Source organism: Cervus canadensis, chromosome 21 (assembly GCF_019320065.1).
Source record: "Cervus canadensis isolate Bull #8, Minnesota chromosome 21, ASM1932006v1, whole genome shotgun sequence".
Lineage (NCBI taxonomy): Eukaryota > Metazoa > Chordata > Mammalia > Artiodactyla > Cervidae > Cervus > Cervus canadensis.
The window spans coordinates 24,922,397-24,934,936 of record NC_057406.1 but is presented as its reverse complement, the minus strand read 5'-3'; the positions used below and the strand labels follow the sequence as shown (position 1 = coordinate 24,934,936).

Here is a 12,540-nt window from a genome sequence, read left to right as displayed (position 1 = left end):
CTTCATGCCAGGGCTCTTGAGCCCTGATGATCCCGTCTTTTGGACTCTGTACTTTGTCTCCTTATCAGGGAAATGCCTTGCTGTGGCTGGGCTCATTTTTCTTATGTTCCTCTCCCAACATCAGACCCTCAAGACAGTCCCTTGGACCCAGGACCTCTAAGCCTATTCCAAGCTGCTCTTTCCTGAATGCCTCATTTCTTTCTTTATTTTATTTTTTGGCCTCATACTAAGCCTTCCCAAGTCCTATCAGCCTGGCTAGAAGGCCAGAGCTTCTGCTGGACTCAAGTCCTAGGTCCAAAGGATGACTTATACCACTATTACACCCTGAGGAGATCGTAAAATTTATTGTATCTTCTATGATCTTTGGTAGACTTTAGACTGTAATTTATTGGGAGAGTGGATCGAGGGATTCAAATTGGGTATGCTATCTCTTCACATTCCTTAAAAATGAGTTTTTCTATGACTCCTCTTGTAATGACAGAAAATTAAACACCATTTAAAGTGGAACGAAATCAAATAGCATGATTGGAACCCGAGGAGTTAGACAAATGAGGTCTAGTTGGAAGGAGAAACACAAAATTCATGGCTAGATCCTCCTCGAAGTCCTGTTCATTTCCTTTGTTGAATTCCTTAATTTTCCCAGATCCCTGTGGGTATTTACAGTGTGGCAACTGTGATATCGAGGAATGAAATAGCAAATCAAAGTAAATCCTCACTTTTAGGGAGAAATATTTATATAAATTAAATTTCTTAAAATTAATTCTTTGGACAATAGCCATAGTGTTATAAAAGAGTAGTTAAATTCTGAAATTTTATAAATAAGGCAAAATTACTACTCTGAAAATAATCTTTCTCTACTCTGTTTTTTCCTCTGGCTGCAGATAATGGTTGGGGTGAATTCTGTAACTGCCTTTCCCTCTAATTGCGTGATTAAAAAGATGACCTCACAGTTCTTGGCCCTGTGTAGCAGACATATGTCCCTAGCTGTATTTTATAGTTCAGACCTCATCACAATGAATTTTCCCTCCTCGTAAAGGGTAACTTTTCTGGAGGAAAAAAAATGTAATCAGTCATGAAATTATGATACACTTGCTGTTGCTATAGTTACAGCTGAGTACTTTCAAATCATAGAAATTTTTTGCTTACAGTCCTCAGATCTTAAAGAAGAAAATTTATCCATTTAATAATGTATGCCTCAGAAATTCACTTTTGTGAGTTCTCTTTCATTTTGTGCATTTAAAGAGAGAGTAATATGTCCTGGCTTCCAGTGTAAAAGTTTGTCTACTCTCAGTGAATAAGTATCTTTAAAAGAATTATTGAGAATTCTTCCTTGTAATGAGTTATCATTTTCCCATTGTAAACTATTTTCCATTTTATGGCTTGAGCACTTATTCAGACATTTGAAAAAAAGGAACTGAAAAGCACCTGCTAGCAGTTCTTGGGGATTTTATGCCTTAAGATTTTGTTGGAAAAGAGGCTGAAGTAATGGTGATTTAACAATGCATAAAATGCAATCATCCCCAGAAGAGAGATTGTATTATACTTTAGTGCAACTATAGTAGAGGCACTCAGGACAAGACTTGGGTGATTCAGGATCTGGTGATTTTGTTTTGAATTGAAAGGCCTAGGTGATGAGGAGTGGCAAACATGGGTGGTGATACTCAGCTTCTTTCCTTCCTCAAAACCAGCAGCCGCCTGATCTGCGTTGTGTAGTCATCACAGTTAGTGACTTGTCATCATTTCTCTCCTCCCTGCTAATATTCCCAGTTCTTCTCAAAACCAGTGATTTCACACTGTCTGACCACACTGTCATGCTCAGAGCCAGGCAGAAGGGATGGGTGGTTCTTGTTTCTTCAACTCTCCCCTTTATAATAGCGTTTAATAAAAATGGCCTGATCATCTACGGCCAGTGCTCGCTCCTACGGAAATGATAAACTGAATTAAATTAAGCCATTTGTTCTTTATTTTATTTTTTACTTACAGTTTCGTAGAAGTGTATTGACAAATAAAAATACGAGCTTTTTAAAGTCTATATCATTGTGATTTGATGTAGGTATACAATGTGAAAGGATTCCCTGCCCTCCATCTATTTAGTTAACACACCCGTCACCTCACATATTTATCTGTTGTGGAGAACATTTCTGTTCTACTCTTAGCAAGTTTTAATTATATAATACAATGTTATCGATTGTAGTCCCCACGTTTTACATTAGATCTTCAGACCTTATTTATTTATGGCTGAAGGTCTGTACCCTTTTACCCACCTCTCCCTATTTCTCCCATCCCCCAACCCTGGCAACCACTTTTTTTATTCTCTGTTTCTATGAATTTGATTTTTTTCTTTTTTACACACCACATATATCAAGTGGTGTTTGTCTTTCTCTGCCTGGCTTATTTCATTTAGCATAATGTCTTCAAGGTTTATCCATGTTGTCACAAATGGCAGGATTCTTCCTTTACATGACCAAATAATAGTCCATTGTATATTCACACATACCACATGTTCCTTATCTACTCATCTGTAATGGACTCATAGGTTCTTTCCATATCTTGGTTATTATGAATAATGCTGCAGTGAATTTTGAGGTTCAGAATTCTCTTTGAATTCCTAATTTCATCTTCTTCAAGATTATACTCAGTAGTGGGACTGCTGAATCATATGAAAGTTCTATTTCAGTTTTTTGAGAAACTTTCATAACTGTTTTCCTTACTGGCTGTACCAGTTTTCATTCCCACTAACAGTGCACAAGGGTTCCCGTTTCTCCACATCCTTACCAATGCTTGTTATCCCTTGCCTTTTTGACAATAGCTGTTATCAGGTGTGACATGATATCTCAGTGTGGTTTTGATTTCCTTTTCCAGGATGATTAGTGATGTTGAACACCTTTACATAATATACGTGTTGACCATTTGTATGTCTTTGGAGAAATGTCTATCCAGTTCCTCTGCCCATTTCCTAATTGGATTATTTGCTTTTTGCTACTGAGTTAAGTTCTTTATATATTTTGGATATTAACCCTTTCTCAGATACATGATCAGATACATGATTTGTCCCATCTCATAAATTGCCTTTTCACTCTGCTGATGGTTTAAGCTACGGTATTCAAATGGTAAAAATTGTTTATCTGTATTTGTATGTTAAGTGAAACATCCTGATAAATATTCCACAGGAGTTACATGAAATGGGCATTTTGACATCAGCAGTAGTCCATTGGAGACATCTTCACCTCATCTGTCGGTGGATGAACTTAGCCCTATGCCTACCAACTTAGTCACTAGAATTAACTATAGTAAAGATGCATTCAAAACTTTTTGGAAACATTCCCAGTTTCAAATATTTTGTCCCAGTGAACCCACAAACAATTAAAATAGCCAAGGAGTTCTGATGCTTTAGGTTCTGTTGTGCAGTTCCCGTGTGCATGCATGTGTGCTGAGTCACTTCGGTCATGTCTGTCTCTTTGAGACCCTATGGACTATAGGCTGCAGGTGGGCGGGCAGGTTCTTTACCACTAGTGCCACCTGGGAATAACTATCACAGTTCATTTTATATAAGGAAACAGTACAAGTATCCTTAGATGAGCTTTTTTGTTTGCTTTTGTGAGGGGCACATATCTTTAAAGCTGTGCTGCTTAATGGCACCCATATGCAATGGTTCTCCCTTTTAGTAGCCCAGTAGGCTCATGTCCGCATTGTGTTAATGCAAAAGGAAATGACTTCAGCATTTTCTTATCCTGTACTATTGGCTGTCAAGATCAATGTTTTTCTGTTAACAGTAAATCTGATAGTAGTGGTGCCATTTTAAAAAAAAACATAGTGTCCATGTACATTTAAAAACAAGAATAGAGAGTAGTATACTTTTAATGTGTAGAGTTCAGATGATTTTCTTGCAGTAGTATTTCCTTTGGTAGAGTGTTAAAGGTGTGTTTCTTAAACATATGAAGCAAAGATTAAGAGTTTTATTATTGTTGGTTTTCAACCAGTTTTATTTTATACAAGCTGTTAAAGTCTGCCTAATACCAAAATCACCTATTATTGAAATTTCAGAGTAAAGAAGTCTTCCCAGGTGGCTCAGTGGTAAAGAATCCTCCTGCCAATGCAGGAGATACAGAGATGTGGATTTGATCCCTAGGTGGGGAAGATCCCCTGGAATAAGAAATGGCAACCCACTCCAGTATTCTTGCCTGGAAAATTCCGTGGGCAGAGGAGCCTGGCAGGCTACAGTCCATGGGGTCACAAAGAGTCAGACACTACTGAGCCACGCACACACAGGAAAGAATTTCTTGTTTTTATACCTGGTTATTTCCGGAATTAAGATTTAGTCTTTACACTGATTACCTTTTTTTATTATAGGTAGGTTTTTGCCAAAAATGTATCACCCTCCCGTTTCATAATACATTAACATGTAATGGTCAATCACTTGAAAATGAAACTGATCACAGTGTAGATGGTTCTTGTTAACTGATGCCAGTGCTCATTCAAATAGTTTTTGTGATTTTTTAATCTTCCCGGCTTTGTCTTTCAGCACTCCAGTGCATCAGAGTATCCTTCAGCTGATGGGTACACGGCATTCGGTAACATTTATGGAAGAGGGCCCCATTCGGACCAAGGGGAGGCTGCTGTTGCTTTTAAGTCAACTCCTCTTCGCCACGTAGATAGGTAACTTTTCATGGGCCTCATTTGGAGAGCTGTAGATGATTATCTCTGGTTTGACGCAGATAGAGGTGCCAGTGTCTGCATTGTTCACTACTTCTTTAAACTTCCCATCTAGTAGTTATCTGTTAAAGTTTCAGCTGTTCCTTTGTAGAGCTGGCTTTGGTGAGCAAGGTCTCCAGTCTATAATTCTAACAGCGCAAATGCCATTGGATGACTTTCCATGTTTTAAAAGATGCTTCTGACAGAATCTGTGAATTAAGAAGAGTTGTTTTGAAACTCTCTAGTGTATACCAGATGGTCTCTAAGACTCTTTCCAGCTCTGTAACTTTTAAAGGAAATAATTTCTATCTTTATCTCTCCCAGCAAAAACAAACAAACCGTCCTTTAGATAGAAGTATTTAAACTAAATATAAACTGAATATTTAAATAGAATCAATGCCTTATTTACCATTTCATTCTGTATTTCATTTTTACTTTTCAGTTTCATATTTCATTTATTTTCCCATATTTCCTCTCTCAAAAAAATCAGTATAGGCAAAAATGGAGAATTAAGATGGGAAAGAAACAAATTAAATTGAAATAGGTTCACTTTTTCAATCTTGTTTCCAATGTAAACTGCATGTGAGGTTTATATGGAGATGACCCATATACATAAGAGAAAGGAAAAGGTGAAATGTTGATAACAAAGGTATAGGAGAATGATCATTCAGATGAAGTGGGGTAGAGAGCTGGCCCCAGTACTTTCCTATCTCAAAGCATCTCTTACTATGAGTGTTAGACACTCTTAATTTCAGTATATATTTTTCCTTAATAGAATCTAGAGAAGGTGGGGTTTAAAAATTTTTTTTTGTCAGGAGTGATAACAGAGGTAACACTTGAGTAAAATGAGATGTGGAAATTATACAGTTATTATTCTAAGGGCACTAGTAACATATTAAATTGAGTACAAAGAAAAGTCAGCAATGAGTAATACATTTTGAAAATGTCAACATATGAAAGAAGTTTTAATTATAGATTCAATTTTTAGTAGATACAGGTGAAAATCAGTTTTGAAGTTTAAAAATTATTTCATTGAAATTCTTCTTGAGTAACTTGTTCCTCAGCCTAGTATTTTGTTTTTCCTTTTTTTTTTTCCTCTGTCTTAGCTGTCATTATTCTATTATTTCAGATTAGTGAAGGAAATTCCATGAAGGGATATTCAAGTATAGAGACCTTAAGACTGTCAATATTTAGCCAGAGAAAGAATTTTTTAAAGGAGTAAATTGAATATTTCAATTATCTTCAGGGGTCCAGTCTCTCAGCTGGGCGTATTATAACAGAAGCTGAATAGTTAATAGACACCTGGATCTTTGATGTTGCTAAGAAAATTTGTCATCATTCTTGCAAAAACTATTTGAAAGTTTTTTGGTTTGAAATGTAATACAGAGGTTTGGGTTTTTTTTTTAAATTATTATTAATCTTAAACTCTTACTACATGCCAGAAATGCAGTAAATACCATATGAAGTATCTTCACTCTTCAGTGAAATTATAGTGTCATTTAGGGAAAGCACTTTTTGAATTTAGAGCCCTCACCTTTGAGGGATTGTAGTTTGCTGCTATTCAAAAGCAATTCATGGCTTTTTTTAGAAGTCTCATATCATTACCTTCTCTGTGTCTGCTCTATGTCAGGTGTGTATTTCTATATGCAGACTCTATATCAGGTGTGTATCTATTACTCCATGTCAGAAACAGAGACCATACCTTTTGATACATTCTAGATCTCTTAAGAAGCATTGGTACATCTAAAAATTTGCCAAGTGTGATTTTCAGATTGATGACTATGGTCGGTGTCTTACCCATGTTTAATCTATAGAGGGCAAGAAACTATAAACCACGAAGATGTAAATTCTAAAGCACTTTGTAAGTGCATGCTGGCAGTTACTTCTAAGACGTACAAAATAGCAAAGACTGTCCTGCACGCCCCACTGTGACTCAGTATTCTAGATGATCTAGGCGGGCAACAAGTTGAATGGCCACTTCCCAGGGGAAGAATGACCAAGCATCTTTAGTTCCTTCATGCTTTTTCTCTTACAGAGATATATGAGGAAACGTGGGAATGTAAATAGAGGAGAAGATTAGGGAGTAAAATTAATTTTAAATAAAATTATTATTTCATTATTGCAATGAAAATATTAGTATATTGTTTATATGTCTGATTTTATTATATAAAAGCATTTTAAAAGTACATTGTTAAATCTGTTAATTGTCATTTAATGATTAAAGGACGTGTTTGGTTTTCATGTTCTTGATAGTTGGGGAGTTTGGGATGGACATGTATGCACTGCTATATTTAAAACAGATAACCAACAGGAACCTACTGTATAGCACGTGGAACTCAGCTCAATGCTATGTGGCAGCCTGGATGGATGGGAGAGGAGTTTGAGGGAGAATGGATACATGTATATTTATGTCTTGAATCCATTTGCTGTTCACCTAAAACTATTTATATAACGTTGTTTATGTTCTTTATATAACATTGTCAATTGGCTGTACCCCAATACAAAATAAAGTTTTTTTTAAAATATACCTATTCTTACTCTTATAATAAGTTTATAGTAAATTAATTAACAAATTAAGTAATGCTATTTGTCTTGTACTTAATCCATACCTTCCTTTGCAATTTAGATAACCAGACAAAGATTTCCTAAAAGTTATCACCTAGTCATAATGTTTTCATAGTTATTTGGTTAATGAATTGAAGTCATTGCTTGAATCAGTGAAATCAACATATAATTTAAATTACCACAATTGGAAATTATCATCAGTCTCTTTTAATTTTATGACACATGGTAACATTGATCATTATCCTGGCCCTTTCATGGTAGAAATGCTGGTTTACAAAACAATATCCAGTATTTTGGATATTGGATTTAATGGGCAAAGAATTCAAAGATTTGCATTCTAGATTTGGCTTTGCACTAACTAGCTTTGTGATTTTGCATTATTTTTTTTACCCTGGCCGTAGTTTGTTCATTTTAATGGTAAAATCGCCAAAGTTTCTTTTAGTTCTTGTATTCTAGAAGGTATAATAAAATAACTACTATCTAAATAACTTGTCCAAATGGTTTCTGGTAGAAATTGGCTTGCCTTAGCATTTTACTTCTGTTTTTCTTAGGAAAAGCTAGCGGGGTAATCGTGTTTTTTCTTTCTTTTTGTAGAAACTATGATCTACAACCCAAGAAATATGCCAAATCCAAGTATGACTTTGTGGCAAGGAACAACAGTGAGCTCTCTGTTCAAAAGGATGATATCTTAGAGGTAATAGAATTTTACCTTTTTATACTCTTAATGAAGTAAACTTATTGTTTTCCTTTTCTGGTGTATATCTAAACCTTCCTCAAAGAAATGCTGAGGTCAAGAAATTATTCTTTGGTGTCTTTTACCTTTCCAAGGATACAGCATATTATAGATACCTGTGTCTGCTTAGGAAGGGATATCTGATTTGTCTCTTTTGTGTTTGTTTTGTGGGGAATGTGGTTGGATTTCTTGGCTTACTTTGGCCTCTTCCCTCTTCTGGCCTTTATTTTTTCTGGAATCAAGGCTGATTATCACTTCAGATGTAGATGCACCATAATTTTTGCTTTTGTTTTAATTGGAATGTAATTGCTTTACAGTGTTAGTTTCTGTTGTACAACAAAGTGAGTCAGCTATATGTGAATCAGCTATATGTGTGTGTGTGTATATGTCTCCTCCCTCTTAAGCCTACCGCCTACCGCCCCATCCGACCCCGCTAGGTCATCACGAGCACCAGGCTGAACTCCCGGTGTGTGTGAGCTTCCCCCTGGTTATCTGTTTTACGCATGATGGTGTATATGTCAATGCTGCTCCCTCAGTTTGTCCTACCCTCCCCTTCCACACTGTGTCCACATGCCCATTCTCTACATCTGCATCTCCATTCCTGCCCTGCAAATAAGTTCATTAGTGTCATCCTTCTAGATTCCATATATATATGCATTAATATATGATATTTTTTGTCTTTCTGACTTATTTCACTGTTTGACAGACCCTAAATTCATCTGCATCATTATAAATGACCCAATTTCCTTCCTCCTTATGGCCAAGTAATATCCTATTGTATATATGTACCACATATTCTTTATCCATTCATCTCTCAATGGACATTTAGGTTGCTTCTGTATCCTGGCTATATTGTTAATGCTGCTGCAATGAACACTGGGTTGCATGCATCTTTTTGAATTATGGTTTTCTCAGGGTATATGCCCAGTAGTGGGACACCATCTTATTTTAATAAGAGAAAACATTTCCTCCTTCCTATTTTAGTACCCTTGCACACATGTTCCCAGCAGTGAGTGTGCTAATGGTTTTGGGAATAATCCACCATGACCAAAATCCCTTTCTTTAGTTATAATTGAGACGTCATCTTTTTAAATATATAATGTGGCCAGGTCATAATAGTTACTGTAAAAAAAATGTTTTTGATATATTTCCTGTCTGTTCTAATGGTGGAAACAATAGACCTTTTCCAAGTGACTCGTCTTAAACACTTCTGATACCACAAATAGTTAAACATTCTTGGGAAGTAATATGGACCTGGGGGTGGAATGGTACCATACCTGTTCTATATTAGTCATTGTAATTCTTAGTGTAATTCCTGAGAATCACTTAACCCACAGTATGTTGGGGTTGAGTCAGTGTATTAGAAGTCTAAGAATAAAGATTGAACTTCCTTCATAGATTAGTTTGGTACAGAAATGACATCTTTATTTTCTTGCATGATGACAGATCCTTGACGATAGGAAGCAATGGTGGAAAGTTCGAAATGCAAGTGGAGACTCTGGATTTGTGCCAAATAACATTTTGGATATCGTGAGACCTCCAGAGTCTGGATTAGGACGTGCTGATCCACCTTACATGCATACCATACAGGTAATGACGATTTTTGAGCAAAAATTTAACTTTTTCAAATTTTTAGATTCATTGCCCCTCAACAGAACTTAAATACTTTTTATGTACTAGTCATTTTGAGACTTCATTGATTGTATAATTTATACCTTTCTTTTCCCTAGGTAGCTGGGACAGTGGCTAGGGACGTAAGGAAGAATTGTACATATATTTTCTGATTTACTTCTTCAGACAATTGCTTAAGGTCTTTATCTCAGTGACTGTTTTCTCTGAATACTGTGTTTTTCTACCATATAATATTTTTGACATTTGGAGAAATATTGGTTTGCCCAAAAGGTTCATTCGGGTTTTTCCTTAAGATGTTACAGAAAAACTCGAGCAAACTTTTTGGCCAACCCAGTAGTATTTCTGCCTCTTCACTCTTCCCCAGAGCCCCCCTGTCCAAGGGTCCTGATAGAGGATGACACTGAGACAGTGGTTGGAGTGTCTACCAGCTCATTTTCCCCAGACTTTGCCCTCATCCTCTGAATAGACTGATTATAGTCTGTTTGCTTTCAACTTTCCAACTATCGCATCCTAATCCCTTTTAAAAAACTACCTTCACATGGCAGACCCTCCACCCAATTTTTAGCGCCATTATCTTTCTTCACATTTGGTAATCATGTGAGACTTGGGCCAGCACCGTGTGCTTTGAAATCCGTGACCTGATCTCTAGAGTCAGACCTGTCAGCAGAGATGGAATGGACCGACTGTCCCACGCTTAGCCTTTGAACCCGCGGTGACTACCTTCCCATGGCCCCGGGAAAATTCTTTTCATTTTCAGAATCTTGAGCAAAAGGTCACATCTGACTGCATAATAGTGTCAAAGATTTGAGTGGAAGCTGAAACTATGTAGAATATGCAGTGAAATAGTAAAATTCCATGCCTAGGCTTAGTAAAACACAGGTTGTCCAAGCCTAGAACTATGGTCATGTGCTGTTACCATCAATCTGTGAGGACTTCTGGCTTCACACAACATTCAAGCCCAGTACGCATCCCACAGTTATCTGGAGAGACATTTGACCTTACTGGAATTCCAGAATCAAGCAAACATTTAAAATAAAGAATTGATGTACAATTTATGTATCTTGATAACTTAAAGTGATGGCAGTGGGAATCCTGTTTGCTGTGCTTATGTTTGGGCTGGCCTGCTGTGCTTATGTATCATGTACTTATTTTATGTTCATCATTTGTCATTAGCTCTTGATGCCAAAGAAGGAGTTTGAGTTATTCAAGGTATGGTCTACTCTGTTTCCCATGAAGTGAATTTTCTAATCGAGTCTTAATACTTTTTTCTTTCCTAAGTTCTTACTTTTCTGATTTTGTGATGTGATTATCTGACCAAAATCAGGCTTCTATTTGGTTTGTAAATATCAATTCTTTGTGTTCTTTCCTATAGAGGTTTTGACTGAATGCCTTAAACAGTGTTAGAGTGTATGCCTAAACCAGTGATGGAGTGTATACCCTTTGAGCTGTAGCAGCTGTTTTTGTTTTTTAAACTGTTTTGTTTGTCTTGGGGTAGAGCTGATTAACAATGTTGGGATAGTTTCAGGTAGACAGCCATACGTATACATGCGTCCATTCTCTCCCAAGCTCCTCTCCCATCCAGCCTGCCACATAACATTGAACAGAGTTCCCTGTGCTATACAGGAGGCCCTTGTTGGTTATCCACTTTGAATATAGCAGTGTGTACATGTTATAAGCACTGTTTTTAATATTTAACTCATGGTAAACAACAAGAAGCACTATTCACAAAGGATATCCTGAGTTGCTGTATGTGAACAGAAGCCCAGATTTTATATCTAAAATGTTAGAAACACTTTGCCAAATGTGTTTTTATTTGTGTGATTTGTTGCTAGGAACGGCAAACTCCCGTAAAATAAGACACCTGAAACTTGCAAACACAAACATGAATTCTAAGTATTTTTGCCCACTTGAGATTTCCTGGGGAGTTTAACCTCTCTTACCCTTCCCTGTTTACTGTTCAGTCTTGTCTTTTTCTTCAGTTCAGATTCCTGGCTTGGGCCATAAGTTGACTTTCTGTTTAAAGGTTGCTTCTGTCTAAACCTGAACCCAAACTATTAATACATATCATAGGTAGAGTACTTTCTGAGAACATAAAATCTATTTCTCCTTCCTTGAACAGAGCCTCAGCTGATATTTTTTTGTCAACTTTGGCAAAACCAAGAAATTTTTTAAGTGCTCATGGGTTTCAGGAGTTTGCTTGGCTACTTTATGTAAATAGAAACTTGTAGGGATTGCTTGTTTGGGCTGTTTTCCTTTTAAATTTTTCAACACTATCTGACTGTTGAAATTTTCTGGATATAGCTCTGAATGTGGCAAAGTACATAGAAATGTGGATAGAAGCTGTGTGTGTGTGTGCGCTTAGCTTGGAAGCACCACTTTTAAAAGGTATTAAAAGCAATCTATTTTTTTTTTAACACCCCCTGAAAACTTTGGTCTGATCCCAGCAAAACCACCGGAATCTTGTAAAATTTTAATAAGCAAGCTTGAAAATCTGCTATCTGGCATAAATATGACTCTGAAAGAATTCCTATTCTCAAAGAACTTGTAACACACTCAGAGAAAAGTGACTAGATAGAGTAAAAAAGAAAAGAAAAACAGCCTGAGAAATATTTGCCAGTTATTTTGTCTCTATAAGTGTTACCAGATACTTTCAAGTATCTAAATAAAAATTATGCAGCTGTTTTTAGAATGACAATAAATAAAGATACCACCATATTACTGGTTACAGTAATCCTAACACCCTAATCTGATAGAACTCCACTGGATTACAGACATATCAAAAGTGGATTCTGTGTCTTATTCATCTTTCATTCTTTCACCCTGCAAATGTTTATTGAGTGCCAGCATCTCACACTTGATGAAGAGAAAGACAAAAATCCTAGCACTGAGCAGATCCTCTATAAAAGCCTGCCGCCCAG

At 36.5% G+C, this 12,540-nt stretch overlaps 1 protein-coding gene across 9 annotated transcripts in view; it reads left to right on the top strand.

Moving 5' to 3' along the window:
- Positions 1 to 12,540, top strand: part of EPS8 (epidermal growth factor receptor pathway substrate 8) — a 202,753-nt gene that overhangs the window by 170,175 nt on the left and 20,038 nt on the right. For all 9 annotated transcript variants that reach the window (XM_043441719.1, XM_043441713.1, XM_043441715.1 and 6 more), the window contains 3 exons: positions 4,523 to 4,656; positions 7,852 to 7,951; positions 9,437 to 9,580. In XM_043441719.1, the coding sequence (XP_043297654.1) occupies positions 4,523 to 4,656; positions 7,852 to 7,951; positions 9,437 to 9,580 (378 nt within the window). The remainder of the gene's footprint in view (positions 1 to 4,522; positions 4,657 to 7,851; positions 7,952 to 9,436; positions 9,581 to 12,540) is intronic.